This window comes from Lepeophtheirus salmonis, chromosome Z, assembly GCF_016086655.4.
Source record: "Lepeophtheirus salmonis chromosome Z, UVic_Lsal_1.4, whole genome shotgun sequence".
Lineage (NCBI taxonomy): Eukaryota > Metazoa > Arthropoda > Copepoda > Siphonostomatoida > Caligidae > Lepeophtheirus > Lepeophtheirus salmonis.
This window is the reverse complement of record NC_092584.1, coordinates 13195690-13213993: the sequence shown is the minus strand read 5'-3', so window position 1 is coordinate 13213993 and position 18304 is coordinate 13195690. Positions and strand designations below refer to the sequence as shown.

General features: G+C 35.3%; 4 protein-coding genes and 1 long non-coding RNA gene across 5 annotated transcripts; 2 read left to right on the top strand and 3 right to left on the bottom strand.

The window, feature by feature from the left end:
- Positions 1-277: 277 nt before the first annotated feature.
- On the bottom strand, positions 278-2543 carry LOC121130339 (uncharacterized). The gene is made up of 2 exons (XR_005868693.2): positions 1940-2543; positions 278-1876 (listed from the first exon to the last, which is right to left on the bottom strand). It is a non-coding gene; the product is annotated as an uncharacterized lncRNA (long non-coding RNA).
- A 649-nt stretch (positions 2544-3192) lies between these two features.
- LOC121130338 (protein yippee-like 5) lies at positions 3193-4571 on the top strand. Its single transcript, XM_040726094.2, has 2 exons — positions 3193-3537; positions 4220-4571. Exons 1-2 carry the CDS (start codon positions 3377-3379, stop codon positions 4425-4427), a joined length of 369 nt encoding a protein of 122 aa, XP_040582028.1. The 5' UTR covers positions 3193-3376; the 3' UTR covers positions 4428-4571.
- A 3241-nt stretch (positions 4572-7812) lies between these two features.
- Positions 7813-8819, bottom strand: mRpL50 (mitochondrial ribosomal protein L50). Its single transcript, XM_040726081.2, has 2 exons — positions 8350-8819; positions 7813-8254 (listed from the first exon to the last, which is right to left on the bottom strand). Exons 1-2 carry the CDS (start codon positions 8737-8739, stop codon positions 7922-7924), a joined length of 723 nt encoding a protein of 240 aa, XP_040582015.1. The 5' UTR covers positions 8740-8819; the 3' UTR covers positions 7813-7921.
- Positions 8820-9482: 663 nt separating this feature from the next.
- Positions 9483-11818, top strand: LOC121130004 (signal transducing adapter molecule 2). Its single transcript, XM_040725689.2, has 5 exons — positions 9483-10006; positions 10059-10614; positions 10689-11018; positions 11081-11573; positions 11631-11818. Exons 1-5 carry the CDS (start codon positions 9893-9895, stop codon positions 11710-11712), a joined length of 1575 nt encoding a protein of 524 aa, XP_040581623.1. The 5' UTR covers positions 9483-9892; the 3' UTR covers positions 11713-11818.
- A 74-nt stretch (positions 11819-11892) lies between these two features.
- Positions 11893-16495, bottom strand: LOC121130003 (serine protease ndl). Its single transcript, XM_040725688.2, has 4 exons — positions 15641-16495; positions 14739-15579; positions 14467-14680; positions 11893-14402 (listed from the first exon to the last, which is right to left on the bottom strand). Exons 1-4 carry the CDS (start codon positions 16470-16472, stop codon positions 12054-12056), a joined length of 4236 nt encoding a protein of 1411 aa, XP_040581622.1. The 5' UTR covers positions 16473-16495; the 3' UTR covers positions 11893-12053.
- Between the last annotated feature and the right edge of the window lie 1809 nt (positions 16496-18304).

Genomic DNA, 18304 nt, shown 5'->3' with positions numbered 1-18304 from the left:
TCCTTTTGTAACGCGTTACGCCCAATATTGTTCTTTATAACCATCACCACTTCTAGAAGACGCTCTGCTACTCTCAGTATGCGTTGAATATCAAAATATAATGAGACCATGGATTTCCTTTATTCTTTCCGAGATTTTTTTTGAGAAATTACACATTAATGGCTATAATGGATGGAAGAGATAAAAATATATTATTTGAAGGTGCCTCAAATGTCTTAGTGGTAAGTAATGCGAGCAAAAGCTTAAAAATGAGGCAAATTGTTTCTTAATTTGTAAATCCTCTGTTTATTTGTATATTATTTTTTATGAATATATTTAATTTTTTAAATAATTAAGTATTTGATTCAGTTTTACTTTATTTATTTATATAAGTTTTGACGTTTTTGGTTCATATTTTTCTCTTTAGATGGCGCGCATGATGACCAAACTCTCCTTTTCTAAGGCACTGCAATAACTAAGGATTATTTTGTTTGTTGTGTATTTTGCAACGTTTTGAAGGACCTACTTATGTAGATAGATAATTAAAAAATGAAGAAATTTGTTGGAACAGGCACTTAATTATCTACTTGCTGACGTTATGTGTACATGTATCATGGTGTTACAATTCAATTTTTCTTCTTATCGAGTGCTTTAAAGGTTTTTTTGCTATCTATACACATACATACCGGCTTGTTAGTTAGTTAGTTTTTTTATGTTAGTCACCAGAATTACGGAATTAAGTTACAGATTGATTTTAATCAAACTCGCTACAAAGGTTAGATATGGCCAGAATAAGAGACCATTAAATTTTGAGAGGTCAAAGTAACACAAAACGTCAAAAAAATGCATAATCCTCGACCATAACTTAAGAACAAATATAGATGCATCACTCAATTTGATTTTAGGGAGAAGTTTTGCCACTACCTAGTGGGTCGGATTATGTAGTATGAGGGCTGGGGCACATCGAAAGGGCATGCCAGATTCGGATGTGGCCAGTAAGTTGTAGTTTAAAGACCCCCCCCTTATTAAAAGTTGGCGGTGTAGTTTGTCGATTTACTATGATAGCGTCTTATTTTTCTGAAATTGTTTAAAACGTAACAAAATCGTTCATCCTTCAACAAAAAGTCGTTTAAAAAGTGAAGGATGAACGATTTAAAGTGAACAATTAAATGAGTTTAATGTGAACTATTTCATGATATTGGACTTAATCATTTTCTTATTAATAATGAATTAAGTTTAAATAAATAAATTAAAAATATATGTAATATAATAAAGTTTTGTGGTCATTAATTGATTTAATATTAATTCGAATCTGGAAAATACATACTTTATAAACTAAAGCTGGGATCTAATAAAAAGGGATGAAGCACGCATAGACCATCATAGTTCACACTCTAAAATTGCTGGGGGGAACGAAGAAATTATTTTATTATTCGATTTTTCTTTTTCTGAATAATCCACCAAAGAGAAATGTTAATTGTTATTATAATAATAAATGTATAATTTAAGATACAATGGTCAATTATTGCTGAAGGTGGGCACTTGGACTCGAGACTTGCGACTCAAATGGGACTTGAACCCATATTTTGAAGACGATCTCACAATTAAAGACTCGAGACTTGACTTGGACTACATAAATAAGTCTTGCGACTGGACTTGAACTCCAAAGCTAGTATATTGTGGACTCAGGAAAAGCATTAAAACTATGGACCATATATTATAGTAATGGACTTGAAACGAGCTTGAATGACATCTGAGGACTCCATGAAAATATTCCAGTATTTAAACATTACTTGACATTCGAAGTGGACTTGCATTATAAGGATTTTTCCCTACTCTCTGATTAATGCTGTCGTAAGCTGCAGGAGTGGAAGAGACACTGCGAAATCTTTGGAGGCTATGGGTTAAAGCTATCTGTAGAAAGGATAGGACACCTACTAGAATTCAAGTATGGACTCACTACATTGTTGAATAAGGACATTGAAGACGACCCATGGGATAACCAATCCAGCCGTTCTACATTTCATGGTCGATTAAAAAGAAGGAAACCAAAAAAGATATAGTTCCGTCAGTCTTTGTACCCGAAACACGCTCCTTAATCTTGCGAAAGGTGTAATACCAATTGGGCATCTTCTGAAGTCAGACACAGTAAATCATTGGAATTATGGAATGAACTAATAGACGCGTTTCACTCCTCCAATCAACTCAATAGTTTGTCAAACATCCAATTAAGGTTATTTTTAGAGCAAGATCATAGTTTTTATCCTTATCAAAATCATAAGAAGCTTCCAGTGTCAAAGTTTATGTATATTCAATTGTGAGTTTAAATAAAGTTAAGATTGTTGATGAAATTCATAACGTCATAGCTTATTTGAAAGTTATTTTTGGGTAGGAAGACTATAATGTGGAACCAAGAGATGATTACGAAAATTAAAAAATTTATTTTTTCTTATGTCTCGTATACCAATCAGTTCAAATTTGCAAAATTTGCTCTCTTCCCCATCAATAAGGATAGAGGAAGAATAATATATAGAACGAACCTTGTATATAAGTGATGCGTAATAAATTTATATGATGATTTTTAAATTGACTGAAATAATAGCTTAGAAACGTCTAATTTCATAGTTAAAAGCTATGGTCCCTCTGTTAATGTGCAAGAAAATAGGAAACGTAAGAGGCAAAGTGATCCTTGAGCAAATAGTGAATAAAAAGTATGTACCTAAATCCCAAAATTATTGTATTTAATATTATCTATAATATTGTTGCAAGTAAATGTGCATTTCATTTCTGTATTCAGGGATAAATATTATTTTTACTGTGAGGGTATTTAAAAAAATAATATGCATATTTAATTTAAACTGGAGACTTGAATGTATTATTATTGGTTTTTAGTGTTTTATATAATGTTAATACATTATCAATTATTATTATTGTTTAATTAAAGTCCTATACTTTGCTCCTTGGCTTGTCTCCAAAATCAGCCAAATATCAAAGATTTACTAATTTGAAGGTTCCCCTCAGGAACAACAAGGTTCTGTGTTTTCAATCTCGGGACGTGCTTCATCCCTCTTCATTATATCCCTGACTAAAGTCACCCGTCAATAAATGTTACCATATGGTTAGCATAAAGACGAGAGAAGAATAGCTAAAAAGTGAGCTGATTATAAGAAAATAAGCTAGAATCAAAGCTTCAATGTATGTGTAGACAATTTATAAATATTATTTTTGAGTTACGTAGTCATAAATTCCAATGCATTATTACTTTTTGTCAGGAGGAAGGACAACACATTTTGAGGGATTCGTCGTCTTGCTGGAATAAATAAAAAAAATGATTGTACTCGTCGTGTCAAATGGGATTAGAGAGGAAGTCATATTTTAAGGAATTCATCTTGAAATAATGGGGCGGATCTTTTTGGAGCATTTGGGCGGAACCCGTGTTTTCCTTTGCAACAATTGTAAATCCTTTTTAACGAATCGATCCGAGTTAATATCCACACGATTCACGGGAGCCACGGGTAGAGCATTTCTTTTTAACAAAGTCGTCAATTTGAACTACAGGTAATCCTTCCACTCTCATTTACTAATCACTTCTTCTCCCTCTCTAGCTCTATTGATGGAATTACTGGGGTTCATTTAGGCCCCTCTCCTAACTTTCATATTCGATTTTTAATATTATCTATGTCATATTTGATATTAATTATTTTTCCATTTCCTTTCTTTGTCTTTTCCCTAAAAAAATTACATATAATATTTTCTTACAAGTTTCATTTTGCAGCATAAAAGATGTTATAAAATAGTCAAGTCATTATATGTATGCGACCGTAAGTGCTTCACGATTAGATTCCATTCTGACTGATGATGTGTACTTATAAAAAAAAAACCAAAAAAAACTACTCATTCTATTGCAAATAACTTAATGATATTAGTGATAATTAAACATCAGGTGTGTCGCGTGCGAAATCATAATTACTCAGAAATTCTACATAATATATTAATTGTATTCTGTAATTTTAAAAAAGTTCAACTTTTCAGAAATATATATACACTTTCAAATATTAATTATACTCTTGTTTTATTGAACTATTCGTATCTTTAAAGGCAGACTTATGGGGGGGGTATATATTAATATTTTAGCATTGGGCTCTAATTCTTAATGATCTAGGGGGGAGGGAGAGAAATGGCCTCCAGCAAACACAATTTATTTTTTAATTTCAACAAACTAAATTTACTATCATTTCAGTGAAATACAAGACAGGGTCATGTTGACTGGACGACATATGGTACGTGATGTCTCCTGTAAGAATTGTAGTATAAAGCTGGGTTGGGTCTATGAATTCGCAACCGAAGAGAATCAAAGATATAAGGAGGGACGTGTTATACTGGAAAGGGCCCTAGTCAAGGAAGAGGATGGAATTAATGAACATATGCCTTCAGATTTAAAGACGTGAAATGTGCTGTGGTTTTTTCTTGTTACACAATATATTGTTTGATCCTTATAAATATTTTGTTGTTTCCCTTCATAAATAAAATAAATAGTAAAATCTATCGTTTATGAAACTAAAGTTTAGTATTTTGATAGTAGAACATCTAAATTATTGAATATTTCATTGATTTTTGTAGTGTTTTTTTTATATAGACAATTCAGATTAGGAACATTCCAATTCAAGAGTACTACAAATTCGCCACTCATGTCTCAGATGTTGACATTTTTTTAGCTGATGTAGTATGGTAGTCTATGGGAGTTTAAGGATAAGATGACAAATAGAACAAACAAAAATAGTGTTAAATCATAATGTTACTAATATATTACTATCTTTATATTAAATGTGAATATCTATGTGTTTGTATGTTCTTTAATCATGGGCGAACCAATGGATGGATTTTGCTGAAATTTTTCATATAGGTTTATATTGCTCCAGAAACAAGTTTGGGTCCTCTTGACTATGTCAGCCTTTGAATAGCACATCGCCTATACGGCCTGAGGTTATTTTGGATATTAGACGGGTTCGTTGATGCTCAGGGAAGCAGTGGTGGAAGAATTTAAACTACCTCAGAGACCAGCAGCCCAATAACTCGTGGGAGCAGGTGTATTCAAGCATATTTTAAGAGGTTCTTGGTTTTTAAAATGGGTTGGCGGTACAGTTTAAACTGGTCTGGTACCTCACCTGTACGAAATAGAGCTGGGGTGTGTTTTGGATATTAGGAGGTTTCTTGATGCTCATGACTTGGCCCAATAGTTTGTCTTCACAATCCGAGGGCGGGGGTGTATATAGCATTTGGAAGGGGTTCTTGGTGCTTAAACATGGAGTAGCAGTGTAGTTTAAATTGCTTTGAATCCCACTACTTCACTTGTTCAACCTGAGGGCCGTTGTATATTTTGGGATATTAAGAAGGTTCCTTGGTGCTCAGGGAAGGGGCAGCGGATAAATTTAACTTACCTCGGGTCCAGCAGTTCACATGCACAACCCGTAGGTGGAGGTGTATTCTAGCATATTGGAGAGGGCTCTTGGTACTTAGAAATGGTGTAGCGGTGCATTTTAAACTACCATGAATCCCATTACTTTACCTGCACAACCTGAGGACCGGGTGGGATATTAGAAGGGTTCCTTGATGCTTAGGGAAGGGCGGCGGATAAATTTAAAATGCCTTGGGCCCAGTAGTTTATCTTCATAACCCGTGGGGTATATTATAGAATATTAGAATGGGACCTTGGTGCATAGAAACACGGCAGCGGTGGAGTTTAAACTATATTTTGGCCCCGCGCTTCACATGTAAAACCTGACATCCGGGGTGTATTTTGGGATATTAGGAGGGTTCCTTGATACTCAGGGAAGAAGAGGTGGAGAAATTTAATGTGTCTTAATGCAGTTCACCTGCACGACTCGTGGGTTAGGGTGTACTATAGAATATTAGAAGGGTTCCTTGATGCCTAGAAAGACGGCGGTGCACAGTGCTTGATTTAACAGAAAAAATACTCAAAACCCTAAATATTGATATTATTTATTTATGTTTTTTTTTTTTCATACATCAAATAAAAATGTGTATATATTGTAATATTTTGTTGTTCACGTATTACAAAACAATTTAATGACCAGGAAAATTGTTTTTATAACTTAATTCGTAAGTATATTATACGTATAAGTATATAATAATATACAATCACTTTAAAGCTAAATACTGTTCATAAATTCGTTCACAATTTTAAATAAAAGTATGTCAATACATTCGTAAAAGGTAAGTATGTTACAGTAATTTTTCTTCAATTTTATATCTATATATTATGTAATAAAAATTTATTTTTTTTTAATCTTACTATTTTTAGGATTTAAATACCTACATAAAATTATTTATATAACTAGCCTTTTAGTGTAGAAGAATAAGATTGCACAAAAAACCTCACTGAGGTTAGTTGGATACATCATCAATGAAGAGTATGAAAAACAACAACAAAGCCTGTACATATTTGCGCACCTTTCCAAAATAAGGATTTTGCTTGAGAGTGTACTGCAAAATTTAACATGTTCTCATCCTCTAGACCATTGATACAGTAAATGATGCATCGGATGGTGATTAGATTTAATATTTTATTTTAAATAGATTAAATTTATTTCCTGTATCAAAAAATAAATTAAATTTCAATTAATTTCATAAATATCAAAATAAATGCTTTAAAAATCATATCAAATCAGTCGAAGCTAATATTTTTTCGCTCAATAAGTTATATAAAACTCAAATTAAAACGTAAATCATGAAAATCAAAATATAAAATCAATAAATTTAATTTTGGCAGTTTTTTCGGGAAATAAAACACTGTGCGGCGGTAAGTTTAAATTGTATTTTGGCCCAGCACTTCATCTGTTCAACCTAAGAGCTGGGGTGTATTTTGAGATATTAGGTGGGTTTCTTGATGCTAAGGGGGAGCAGCGGCTACAGATAAATGTTCCTTTACTCGGACCCAACAGTTCACCTGCACAACCCGTGGGCTGGGGTATATTATAGCATATTTGAAGGGTTCCTTGGTGCATAAAAACACGGCGATGGAAAAGTTTAACTGTATTTTGGCCCATTAGTTTACTTGTAAAACCTTAGAACAGGGGTGTATTTTAGGATAGGAGTTCGGCGTCCTACCGATAATAAAGTAATTACTTTCTCATCACATGAAAGAAGAGTTTCTATATAATCCCTATAATCATAAAACCAATATGATAATAATTATTAATATTTTATGGTCTTTATTTTTTGTTTTATATTAAGCAGAAGAGTTCTTAATTAATTTTAAATCCTTAATGTCCCGGGAAAACCTACACAAATACAAATTGATATCTAAATTGAACGAAAGAGAGAAAGGAGAAAATGGATCTCACAGCTTTGAAGCAAAAGGAAGTTCTGACTAATTCCAATGCCGATAAACGTTTTTTCTGGTCATCCCATAGAGCTGACAAGTGATAGTGAACTTACGTTTAATATACGTTTAAAATTATTGAACTCCGAGACATAAGTGGAAGATTCAAATTACTCTTTACATATAATATCCCCACTAACTTAGATATTCACACAATTACAGTTAGCTAAGAGTAAAATGTTAATAGAATCTCCCTATATTTATTAATCTAAAACTTATAATATGACGACGTAACAAGTATCACTGCTCAACACTTCCACATAAGTTTCTTTAATCCTTAAGCATTTTTTGTAAACGGTAATTGAGTAAATACTCTTGCAAGTCAAATGTATGAGTATACTTGAACCACAAGGAACATTTAATTTCAAAATAGATTAATTATTGCCTAGGTATTCTAATGCCCAATTATATTGATGATTTATTCACTTGAGTTAGTCTGTGTGTGACTAATAATTTATTAATTATCAGAGAATTATACAATTTAAACGTAAAATTATTTTGAAAGGTACAAGGTAACGAGAGAATGAACACTTGAGATTTTTAGTCATCCAATTCCCTTGTATTATCATCAAAGGGACTATGCTTTGTTTGAACGCCTTTGAATTTGCGTTTCGACTCTGGATTCATAATAATAGTGGATGAGCGAGGATATGCGGAGACTTTATGGAGTGGATGATCATCACTTGGATCGAATCTGATTGCTTCTTTTTGTATATAGATATTTTTGGGTAATTCTGCAGATGAAGAGGAAAGTCTATCATAGTAATTTTTCATGTCTACTGGAGTACGATAAAACTCTAGAAGATGTTGACCATTTGTAAGGAAATGGAGAAAAGAGTTAGGAACTCTATGATTTGTTTTGACTGCGAGAGACTGTGATATGAGTCGTGTACAGATTGAGAAAAAGAGGAAATAAAGAAATGTAATTAGTAGGGATTTATAATATAAAAATGAAATATTGCAACAACCTCTAATAGTTCAGCTTTTTTGACTAAATCCTTGTTTAAAGACACTTGATCCGCAACGGTGGACTGAGGAAGGGTATAGACCTCATTTAATGTACTTAAAACCAGGGCATCAATGTCTTGAGGAGGCTCATAGGCCTTGTAGTGCCTCCTGAATCCTTTTGTTTTAAGAGATTCCACCTGTGAGGAAAATTGAAGAGCCTTATCAAATCCCACGTCAAACTTGGTAAACTCTGCGGGTGGACCCATGGTCTGAATGGGTAGAACATGATTTTGTTTGGAGCGCCATTCACTTCTCATTGTACCTTTACGAGGTGGATAATAGGGTTTGATAAAAGGAATGCTTTTGAGGCCGCGAGACGGAATCCATGCTGCTTTCATGAGGGAATTCATGCTATGTTATTTGTTATCGATGTCTTAAGATGAAGAACATTGGCATAAGAATGATCATATTTCTATGTTGTGTACAAGTTACGATTTTGTACAAGTTATTACTTGTACAAGCAAGTTGTACAAGTTGCGACCAAAAAAATGTAATGAATCATTTTAAATAAAGTATTTAGGGTACTGGGGATGAGGATCCTGTAAAAATTGAATATTCCATGGATAATAAATATATTAATAGTGTAATTTTTCACTATTTCAATACAAATGATTAAAAATAAGTATTCTTGGGCACATTATAAACTTCAAATATCCACAGTTATTTACCTCATAGATACATAATAACCATGCAATTTTAAAAGATCAAAATAAAATGATAGTATCAATATATAGTTGATCATTAAAATGATCCATCTTGTAATTAAATAATGCATGTTAAAACAAGGAAATTGTAACTTGTACAATTTATATATACAAGATATAACTTGTATAGATATCTCTACTTGTACACAACATATATATATAGCTATTTGCTAAAACTATAACTTTTAAGCAATATTTTTTTTAGCTACCTGCTATCATATGACGTCATTTTCGTTTATGATTGAGTCATAGACTATTCCCTAGAAATTCGGCTTTAGCTTCTCTATAATCCCGTCAATCCGGCCATGTTCCTCAAGTTTGAAGTATAAAATGTCAAGTGACGTCATGCTTTTGTTTTATCTTGGGATCGAGCACATCGGCCTTCTCTCATTGTTTCTCTTTCTGTTTGCTGTGAGTGTTGTTCTCTCTCTCTCTCTTTTTATCAGTTCAGTTCATAAGGTAGCTAGAAGAAGGGGATTTATTAATGAAATCGGGTTTTTTCACTTTAAGTAATAGTAATTAGTAATTACTAAGCTAGCCATAGGTCGTTTCTGACGAATTCCTTTTTGATTTTCTGGTGTTGTAACTTGTCACATATTGAGTTGTATAATACTATAAGAGTTAATTGACATTGTAATTGAATTCCTCCTGGATTCTGTACAAATTAGGTTTTGTGCTTGTGGTGATTAGTTATTGGTGGATCGATGTTGGGTAGCTTGTTCGGGAGCTCTTCCTCTTTGACACAGAGGTGGAGCGCGTGACGGATGAGAAGAATAAGCGGGAGGATTGGGGCCTCATTATGGACCTCTGTGATCGCGTGAAGGCCACACCCAATGGCTCCAAGGAATGCCTGAAGTCCATGAGTAAGCGGCTGAACCACCCAGACCCCCATGTGGTCATGCAATGCATTACGGTAGGAATCCTTCTCAAGAGGATCTCCATGACTCTTTCTTTTCTCTCCCTAGCTCCTGGACGCCTGTGTCAACAACTGCGGCAAGTCCTTCATGCTTGAAGTCGCCTCAAGAGACTTTGAAAACGAATTCAGGAAAATACTTAGCAAATCTCAGCCCAAGGTTCAGAATCGTCTCTGGTGTGCTTCGCAAGTGGGCGGAGGAGACTTTAAGAAGGAGAGTCAATTTAGCCTAATTCCGAGCTTATACAATTCCTTGAAGCAAGAGGGAGTGGATTTTTCGGGAGGAGAGGATGTTCGGAAGAAGCAGGCGCTCTCTAATCCCAATCCCAATGCTGTATTCAGCCAAGAGGAAGAAGATGATATTGCAAAAGCAATACAATTGTCATTGGTGGAGGGGGGTGGATCCAGCAAGTCCTTGAGTAATAACAATAATAGTGGAGCAAAAGGATCCACCTCCTTATATCCTTCAACGACGGATGAAAATTTGAATATAGGAAGCAAGGAGGCCCTCGTAGTTAAAACTTCTTCATCCAAACTAAAAGCCAGAGCTCTCTATGATTTTGAAGCCGTGGACGATAATGAATTGACGTTTAAAGCAGGAGAAATCGGTGAGACTCATTCCTCATCTTACAGATGATCCAGAGAGCATGTTATTCTAATATTAAATTAATTTTATTGACAGTTTTAATTTTGGATAACTCTGATACGAATTGGTGGAAGGGATCTAATTATCGAGGAGAAGGTTTATTCCCTTCAAACTTTGTAACTACAGACTTGGATGACAGCGTTGGGGAGGAAAAGAGACGCCGCTCTGTCCAATTTAATGATGAAGTAGAAGTGAATACTATTAATACGAGTACGACCAATGAAAAAATAGAGATTAGCGAAGAAAAGTTGGATCAAGTATTGAATCTTTTGCATGATGCAGATCCTACTTCATTAGAGTCGGATCCTCCAGTACTTCTTGAATTAGAGGAAAGAGTAAATACAATGGGACCCCTAATAGATGCCGGTAATTCATTATTTAATCGTGGGGTTCTTTTATTTCATTTAATAAATATTATCAATTTTCAGAATTAGAAGTTGTTGATAGGAAACATGCAGAGTTGACAAGACTCAGTACAGAATTAGTAGATGCCCTTAATTTATATCATCAATTGATGCGAGAAGTTCCGATGGTTCAACAACTACCGCCCCCACATGCTGCTCCCATGTATGGACAAATGAATGTTCCTCCATACTCTCAAGCACACCATTATGGACTCCCTCCTCAATACTCCATGCACCCTCCTCAAGTCCATGCTAGAATGCTGCCCCAATCAATGAGTAATCCAAGTCAAGTTTCATACATTCCATCTCCCCCACATCCTGGAATGCATCAGTCGATGAATGATCCGAGTCAAGTGTCATATATTCCTCCACCAACATCTGGTGAAATGAATAGCTCTACTTCTATGGGTGGTGGCCCTCCAGGTAACATTAATGACTCCATCAATTTTGTCAGTTCTGCTCCACCACCAACTCCGCCTTTAGCGAATGATCTTCAACCTCACCCTCACTATGGAAGGTAAATAAATATTTTATTTTGTGTATTTTCCCTTCACAATTCATAATTTCTTTCTAGTGCTGCTGCTGCGATGAACGGTGAAGCTACGGTGCCAATGTATATGCCACAGCCTCAATATCCCCATCCTCAAATAATGTAGTTTTCGACGGAGTATTATACTATTACTATATTTAATTTTGCCCTTCCCTCTGTATACATTTAATCGGATCTTTTTACCTATAAATGATTAATTCAGAAAACAGCAATTATATATGAGCCTGATTTTGTAAGAAAGATATCTTGTCAAAGCGAAAAATAAGTAAAATATTACTACTTGTACTTTCTGAGAGTGACATCACTATAACAATAGAAATATATTTTTATTTTTAAAACTGTAATAAAAAACAAATTTATGAACGTTAAAATATATCAAAATAGAATTTAAAAAAAAGAAGTAACTACATATAACATAATAATTGGAAAACTATCACTCTATAAAACTTAACTTGGGGTAGGACGATTTCCGCACACAATATAAACAAGTTTGCATGACTTATAGTCCTCATTTTCATAAGAAAATACATAGTGCTTCTCAACAGTTTGATGAAACGTGAGCTGACCACTATAGTAATAGCCTTCATTTCGACATAGAATCTCTGCGGCCTTCATTCTCAGATCAGAATCCTTTTCCAGCACACCATAAAAGTGTTGTCCAGCACAATACAAGTACCTCTTTCCGTACGCAATATAATGCAGGTATCCTTGTGGGCGCGACTCGGGTCTTCCGAACACATCTTCTGTATAGGAAGAGTCTCGAGCGGAAATCGAGAGGCAGTCTTCATCATCTGCACCATTCCTACAATCACCAGGAGCATGCCCCTTGCAATGGTCACAGACTGAACTTATGTCCACACAATCATCACTTATGCTCAAGTTTTTATGCGCCGATTCTAACATATTCCCTGAGACACATCGGAAGGGCTGGATTGAATTTTTCAAATTACAACATTGTTTTGAACTTTCATCAGATCCTATAGAATCTGATCCCTTGATGATGCAGTCTATATTCCCATCACAAATAGACTCTGGTTTCAGAGTCCGTAGCGCTGTAACACAATCACCACATCCACTGGGTTCATCAGATGAATCACCGCAATCGTCGACACCGTCACAGAATGCGTTTCTCTCCAGGCACAGCCGGGTTCTTTTACACATGAATTGGTCTTTCTTACAACCACAATGAGTTGAGTTGATTGGCAAGCATAAGGATGCATCGTTGAGTCTAACAATTGGTCTATCACCACAAATATACTCTCTTTCATCTGACATGTCTCCACAATGAGGTATTCCATCACAGATTTCACTAGATTTTAAGCACTTTCCCAAAGGACATCGATGTGTCGCACAGTTGTCATCTACATCATGCCACATACTTACGTTTGTGTTAAAAATGCTGACAATCTTGCGGATAGCATCGCGTGCTGTAGCTGTGGACACGCTACGGAACTTGGTTGGAAATGCATTTCTTTTTCCGCCAGTTCCTGGGTTTTCACACCCACCATTACTAGTATGGTACACACCAAGAACATAATAGCGATTAGAATGATCCAAGCAAGATAATGTACCAGACCAATTGTCCATGCACACATCTTCATCCTTGTCTACAAGCTCTGTGCAAACAGAATAATCATAACTTGTATTGATTTCACAAATTTCTTCTACGCTCATTTTAACTCCACGATTCAATATTCCAGCTCGATGATCAATGCCACTGATTATACATTGACCACGAAAAGGAAACCAGTTTGTTGAGGGTATACATACGGGATTAACATATTTCCCCAAATCTACTGCATTGCGAAAAGTTCCAAGAGATATACCAGTATGGGGAACACGGGTGAATTGAATCACCTGTCTCACTTGCTCATGGGGAGATAAGAAACGTCCATTTCGAAAACCTCCCATACGAGCTACCACATAATTTCTTGATGGTTTCATTTTAGAAGAACACTCTTTTGAGGTCATTATCCAATTTCTATGAATGAGTGAGGCCCCACACATGTACTGACCCTCTTGGTATAAAGTAACTTGCCAAGGAAACAAGCCTTCAACATCCATCTTTTCGATTGATTCATAATCTTTCACACTACTATACATTGGGTGAACGCCACAGCGCGTTGTTTCAGAACAGGAGGATTGAATAACACCTGTTTCACACATGGAAAATTCACTAGGTTCGTCTAATGCTTCTATTTGAGAGCCATCCTCTCTCTCGACCCGGAGAGGAGAGCTCAAGAAATCGCTATCCTTCAATTCATTTGCTTTAACATAATTAAAATCCACTGATCGAAGAGAGTTTTGATAATTACATACACGATCATTCATTTCAGAATTCCAGGAAGAAACATTGGCTATACAAAGTGGACTCCAAACTCCCTTATAGTTTAGAGCTATGTACCCGTGATTAAATTTTATAGGTCGCTCCTCAGAGTACAGGACTTTAATCCCTTCTTGTTGAGTATAAGGAACAAGGGTGATGCAATGACGTTCATCTTCCTTAAACTTGCAATCAATAATCTTATCACAGACCTTCTTTTTGGGAATGCATTTACTTGAAAGATCACAAAAAAATTCATCTGAGCCACATGTTTCACAATTCAATTCATCAGATGAGTCTGGACAATCTGAAATACCATCACAAATTTGAGAACCATTTTTCCTTAGGTAGTCTACACATAGACAATTAGTTTCGTCTGAACCATCCATGCAGTCCTTTTTAAAATCACATTTAATGTCCATAGGCAAACATTCCTGGATAAACTTGCAAGTAAAGAAGCCATCTTCACATTCCTGACAAAAGAATCAAAGTAATAATGATTTAAATTTAAATACTTTTGACAAGGATAAAACGAACCTTAGGATTGGAATATATTTGCATATCCTCTATAGGACTTTGAGTGAATATTGACGTGGGCTCTGATGTTACTTTAGTGATCTCAGTTATTTTTTCAGTCGTAATTGTAGGAAATATATTTGAAATACTGTCCCAATAGCCAGGAGCATAATATTTTTGACCAACTGCATTGGGCTTACAGTCAAGCTCATCCTTACGATCCATACAGTTGAACCTAATAGAAAAGGTAATAAACATGTTAAAATATTTTTTTTAAAGAATAATTAATTAACCTTTCATCACAAACTTGTGATTGAGCAATACATCGATTGTTATCACAACGAACACCGCTCGGACAATTCTTATTCAAGCGCCTATAAACAAACGAGACGTCAGGGTAATTTTTATTGGCTGTAGAGACGAATCTTTCGAATGATTGCGAATCTGCACTCCTTCGACTTCTAAGAGTATTGATTTGTTCATTTTTTACATTCATAATAGTTTTGATCCAATCAAGATAGTAAGTTATGCGGACATAAACCCCATCAGTTTCAGGCCTAGCACAGCCAATTCCATGTGAAACTATTCCAGCCAAATAGTGTTTATTATAACCATCTTTGCCAGAACTTGCACAATACAAAGGACCACCGGAATCTCCCTGACAGGCATCTCTACCCCCAATAGGAAATCCACCACAAATTTGATGATCTAAATGGTTATATCCTTGTATGCATTTATTTTTAATTGGAACCTCAACTTGAAGCATTTCGTTGTTAACATTATTTTCTGATTCATGCGTTGAGCCCCAACCAACTGTAATGCAGTGTTCACCTACCGAGGGTAATACAGGAGCATCATTTAAACAAACAAGATTCACTTTGGCGTTGAATAAAATTGGTTCTTCGAAATATAATAGCGCAACATCATGTGTCAAATAGGTTCCATTAAAATTTCCATGGTGAATGATCTCTTGGACCTGGCGTACTTGAGTATACGGAGAACGGGAATCAACCCTGGACATTCCAACAATCACTTCTACAACACTTTTACCCTCCTTAACGCCTTTGTAGCAATGAGCAGCACTTAAAATCCAATTTTTATCGATCACAGTGCCCCCACATAGTAGTATTCCATCTAACATTAAAAAATATATAATAACAATTCAATATAACATGGACGTATTAATAATAATTACCAATGTAAACTGCAGCAATTGAAGGCCAATCGAAAGGAACAGATTCACTCCCTCCTACAATTCTCTGTTTGAAGAAATCACCTATGTCCGCCATTTCAGGCTTATAAGAGTAAGAACGAGCTCCACATTCCATTGTTCCACAATCCAGATTGACATACACAGCATCATTCGGTACATCACCAAAGTGAAATTCACGTCTAATTAAGTCAAACTCTGAAATATTAGGTTTCATTGAAATATGGGCTCTTGAAGTGGGCGGAACATTGATATCTGGACTTCTGAAAAAATATTTAATTTTGTGGGATTTTGGTAAAACCCCTTCGTTATGTAAGAGGATCTCTGTGCATATTTCCCCTGATCTTGCATCAATGAATGCATCTTTATCCTTATTTGATAATGAAAGCACTTTCCAAGTATCATTCACTTTCCAATGCAAAATACCATTAGCGTGAGGAGAGATAACATTGGAATATTCAGGATCTACAGGCTCTGGCCAAAGAGAAACACAGTCTTTTTCATCACTTCCATCAGGGCAATGCCTCTTTAAGTCACAGCGGTGAATAGAGGGAATACAGATGTCACTATCGGCGCAATAATATTGGTCAGGAGAACAAGAATTTTTTCCACAATTCATTTCATCTTCTCCATTTGGACAGTCAAAGACACCATCACAAATAAATTTATCTTCTCTCGAAATCCCCAAGTAGCCCATATTAAGAAAAGTTTCACATCCAGAACATTGTAGTTCATCAGCAAAGTCCGAGCAATCTACAACACCATCACATCTTACTTTATCACTGTAGCACTCAGTATTATTAAGACCACAAACCATGGATCCCCTTCGACATTCATTCTTGAAAAAGGAATTGGTGTAATTTCATTCATCTCAATTAATTTTCCTACAAAAGCATCTTCAAGCCCTAAAAGTTCCTTAGTTTGGTTTTCAGTATACTGGGGCTTGATTTTAAGAAATTCTAGGACATTTTCTTGAGGGGTAATGTCCTCCGGTAATCCCTGGATTGTACGAAGTAAATCATCCAGTTGATTTCGCATTTCTTTCATCTTTTTTTTCATAGACTGTTGGCTCATCAAAGACGAGGAGTTGAGGCAAATCATCTTTCTTATCGGAAGGCACAGCAACGTTCATAGCAAGTGATTCTACGACTCTCTTCACAGGAGACTTCATCTTGTTAGATAAAAAGTGAAGCGCATCCGACTTCGAACGATTACGAATAAATTCAGCGGTTAATGCAAAGTCCTGGACAGAAACATTGTGAAATCGAAAGTCTTGATATTCTTGGCGGAATTTCTCATCTCGAGCAATTTGGAGTGCCTCTTGACTCTGATTCTTCAAAATGCTACGCAGTTCCTCTGCCTTCAAATCCAGAAAGAGACCTCCATTATCTTCTGTTATGGTCGTAGCGATGGAACTTGAACTACCTATTGTAGGTTCCGTATAAGCAGGGGTTCTCAACTCACTTTCCACAACTGTTGCCTTTTGGCCCTCCACTTTTTCTTCATTTACCGAAGAACTTTGTCTGAGAGACAATATAAGGATCCCGGCGAGAAAAACTATAGCAAATAAAAGAACGAGAAGGAAACAGGATATCTTATGACCTTTATGAGGAGGGCCACTTCCGCCACGTAGTCGCTCCGGGTCTCCACTTCGTTCAAATATTCTTGGGAAATTTGAGGACATCTCCGTGCTTATGAAGGGTGGGAATTGTAGTGAGGACTAAGGAGGAAGTTCAGTTTTTGACCATACAACAAAGGACTCTTAATCAGACCCTCCCCCCTTCTCTTTCTTTTTCATCAAAGTACGAAGTTCTTTAATCTACTTTATTTGAATATCCCGCTCACAAGTATCAAGTTCTTGTAAAATACATCATAATATCTACATATTTTGTAGTGGATTATTACAACTATGTATTTTTTTTTGTTTTAATATTGTTTGAATAATTATCAAAATGAATTCTTCTTAACTATTAACCTATCATGAGCCTCATTCATGAATCATGAGAACGCAATAAACTTCTACTCTTGTGATGCATGGTTTGACTTTAAGTAAGTAATCTTTTTGAATTTTTTAACCCAACCTGCAACATTTTATTTAATTCAACTATTAGAGAGAATTTGACAAAAAAGTGTATTATTTTCTTGTATGCTGACGATTATTTTGTTTTTTTTCTCTCAACATCAGTGTTTTAAACGTTGATTGGTCGAATGAGTTCTTGTTAAGCTTTGAACAAATTGAGACTTTATAACGTAAAGTCAGTGATTTTCATTCGCTATTTATCATATTTTGATAGCAAGCATATCATGGAGAATGTAAATTTTCAAAATGATAGCCTGTTTTTATTAGAACGTTTTCACTGACCTGGAGTTGGCTGGCTATTTTTTGTCCTTCTGGGAGGTCAGGGATTTTGGATTTTTTTGTCCATTAATATTTTTTCCTCATTTAGTACAGCTAGTTTTAATATCCGCAATTCAGTTAATTATCATCAATATAACGATTGCACCCGGCCTTACCCTGAGTTATGAGACGTCGTCAAACATACAAACTTTGCTTTAATAATATAGAATATAGCTTTTATTAACTGCTATAAAGTGGAGAACCTCCTACATTTAAAATAGCATTAGCTCATGGAAAATATTATAATTATA

Excerpts from the sequence above, each read along its gene's own strand:
- LOC121130338 (XM_040726094.2), top strand. The coding sequence starts at position 3,377 with ATGGGGCGGATCTTTTTGGAGCATTTGGGCGGAACCCGTGTTTTCCTT. Across the intron at positions 3,538-4,219 it reads GTCGTCAATTTGAACTACAG|TGAAATACAAGACAGGGTCA; the intron begins GTAATCCTTCCA and ends CTATCATTTCAG.
- mRpL50 (XM_040726081.2), bottom strand. The coding sequence starts at position 8,739 with ATGAATTCCCTCATGAAAGCAGCATGGATTCCGTCTCGCGGCCTCAAA. Across the intron at positions 8,255-8,349 it reads AAAAAGCTGAACTATTAGAG|TCTCTCGCAGTCAAAACAAA; the intron begins GTTGTTGCAATA and ends CTCATATCACAG.
- LOC121130004 (XM_040725689.2), top strand. The coding sequence starts at position 9,893 with ATGGACCTCTGTGATCGCGTGAAGGCCACACCCAATGGCTCCAAGGAA. Across the intron at positions 10,615-10,688 it reads GTTTAAAGCAGGAGAAATCG|TTTTAATTTTGGATAACTCT; the intron begins GTGAGACTCATT and ends TTTTATTGACAG. Across the intron at positions 11,019-11,080 it reads GGGACCCCTAATAGATGCCG|AATTAGAAGTTGTTGATAGG; the intron begins GTAATTCATTAT and ends ATCAATTTTCAG.
- LOC121130003 (XM_040725688.2), bottom strand. The coding sequence starts at position 16,472 with ATGGTTTGTGGTCTTAATAATACTGAGTGCTACAGTGATAAAGTAAGA. Across the intron at positions 15,580-15,640 it reads AATTGCTGCAGTTTACATTG|ATGGAATACTACTATGTGGG; the intron begins GTAATTATTATT and ends TTTTAATGTTAG. Across the intron at positions 14,403-14,466 it reads AAATATATTCCAATCCTAAG|GAATGTGAAGATGGCTTCTT; the intron begins GTTCGTTTTATC and ends TTCTTTTGTCAG.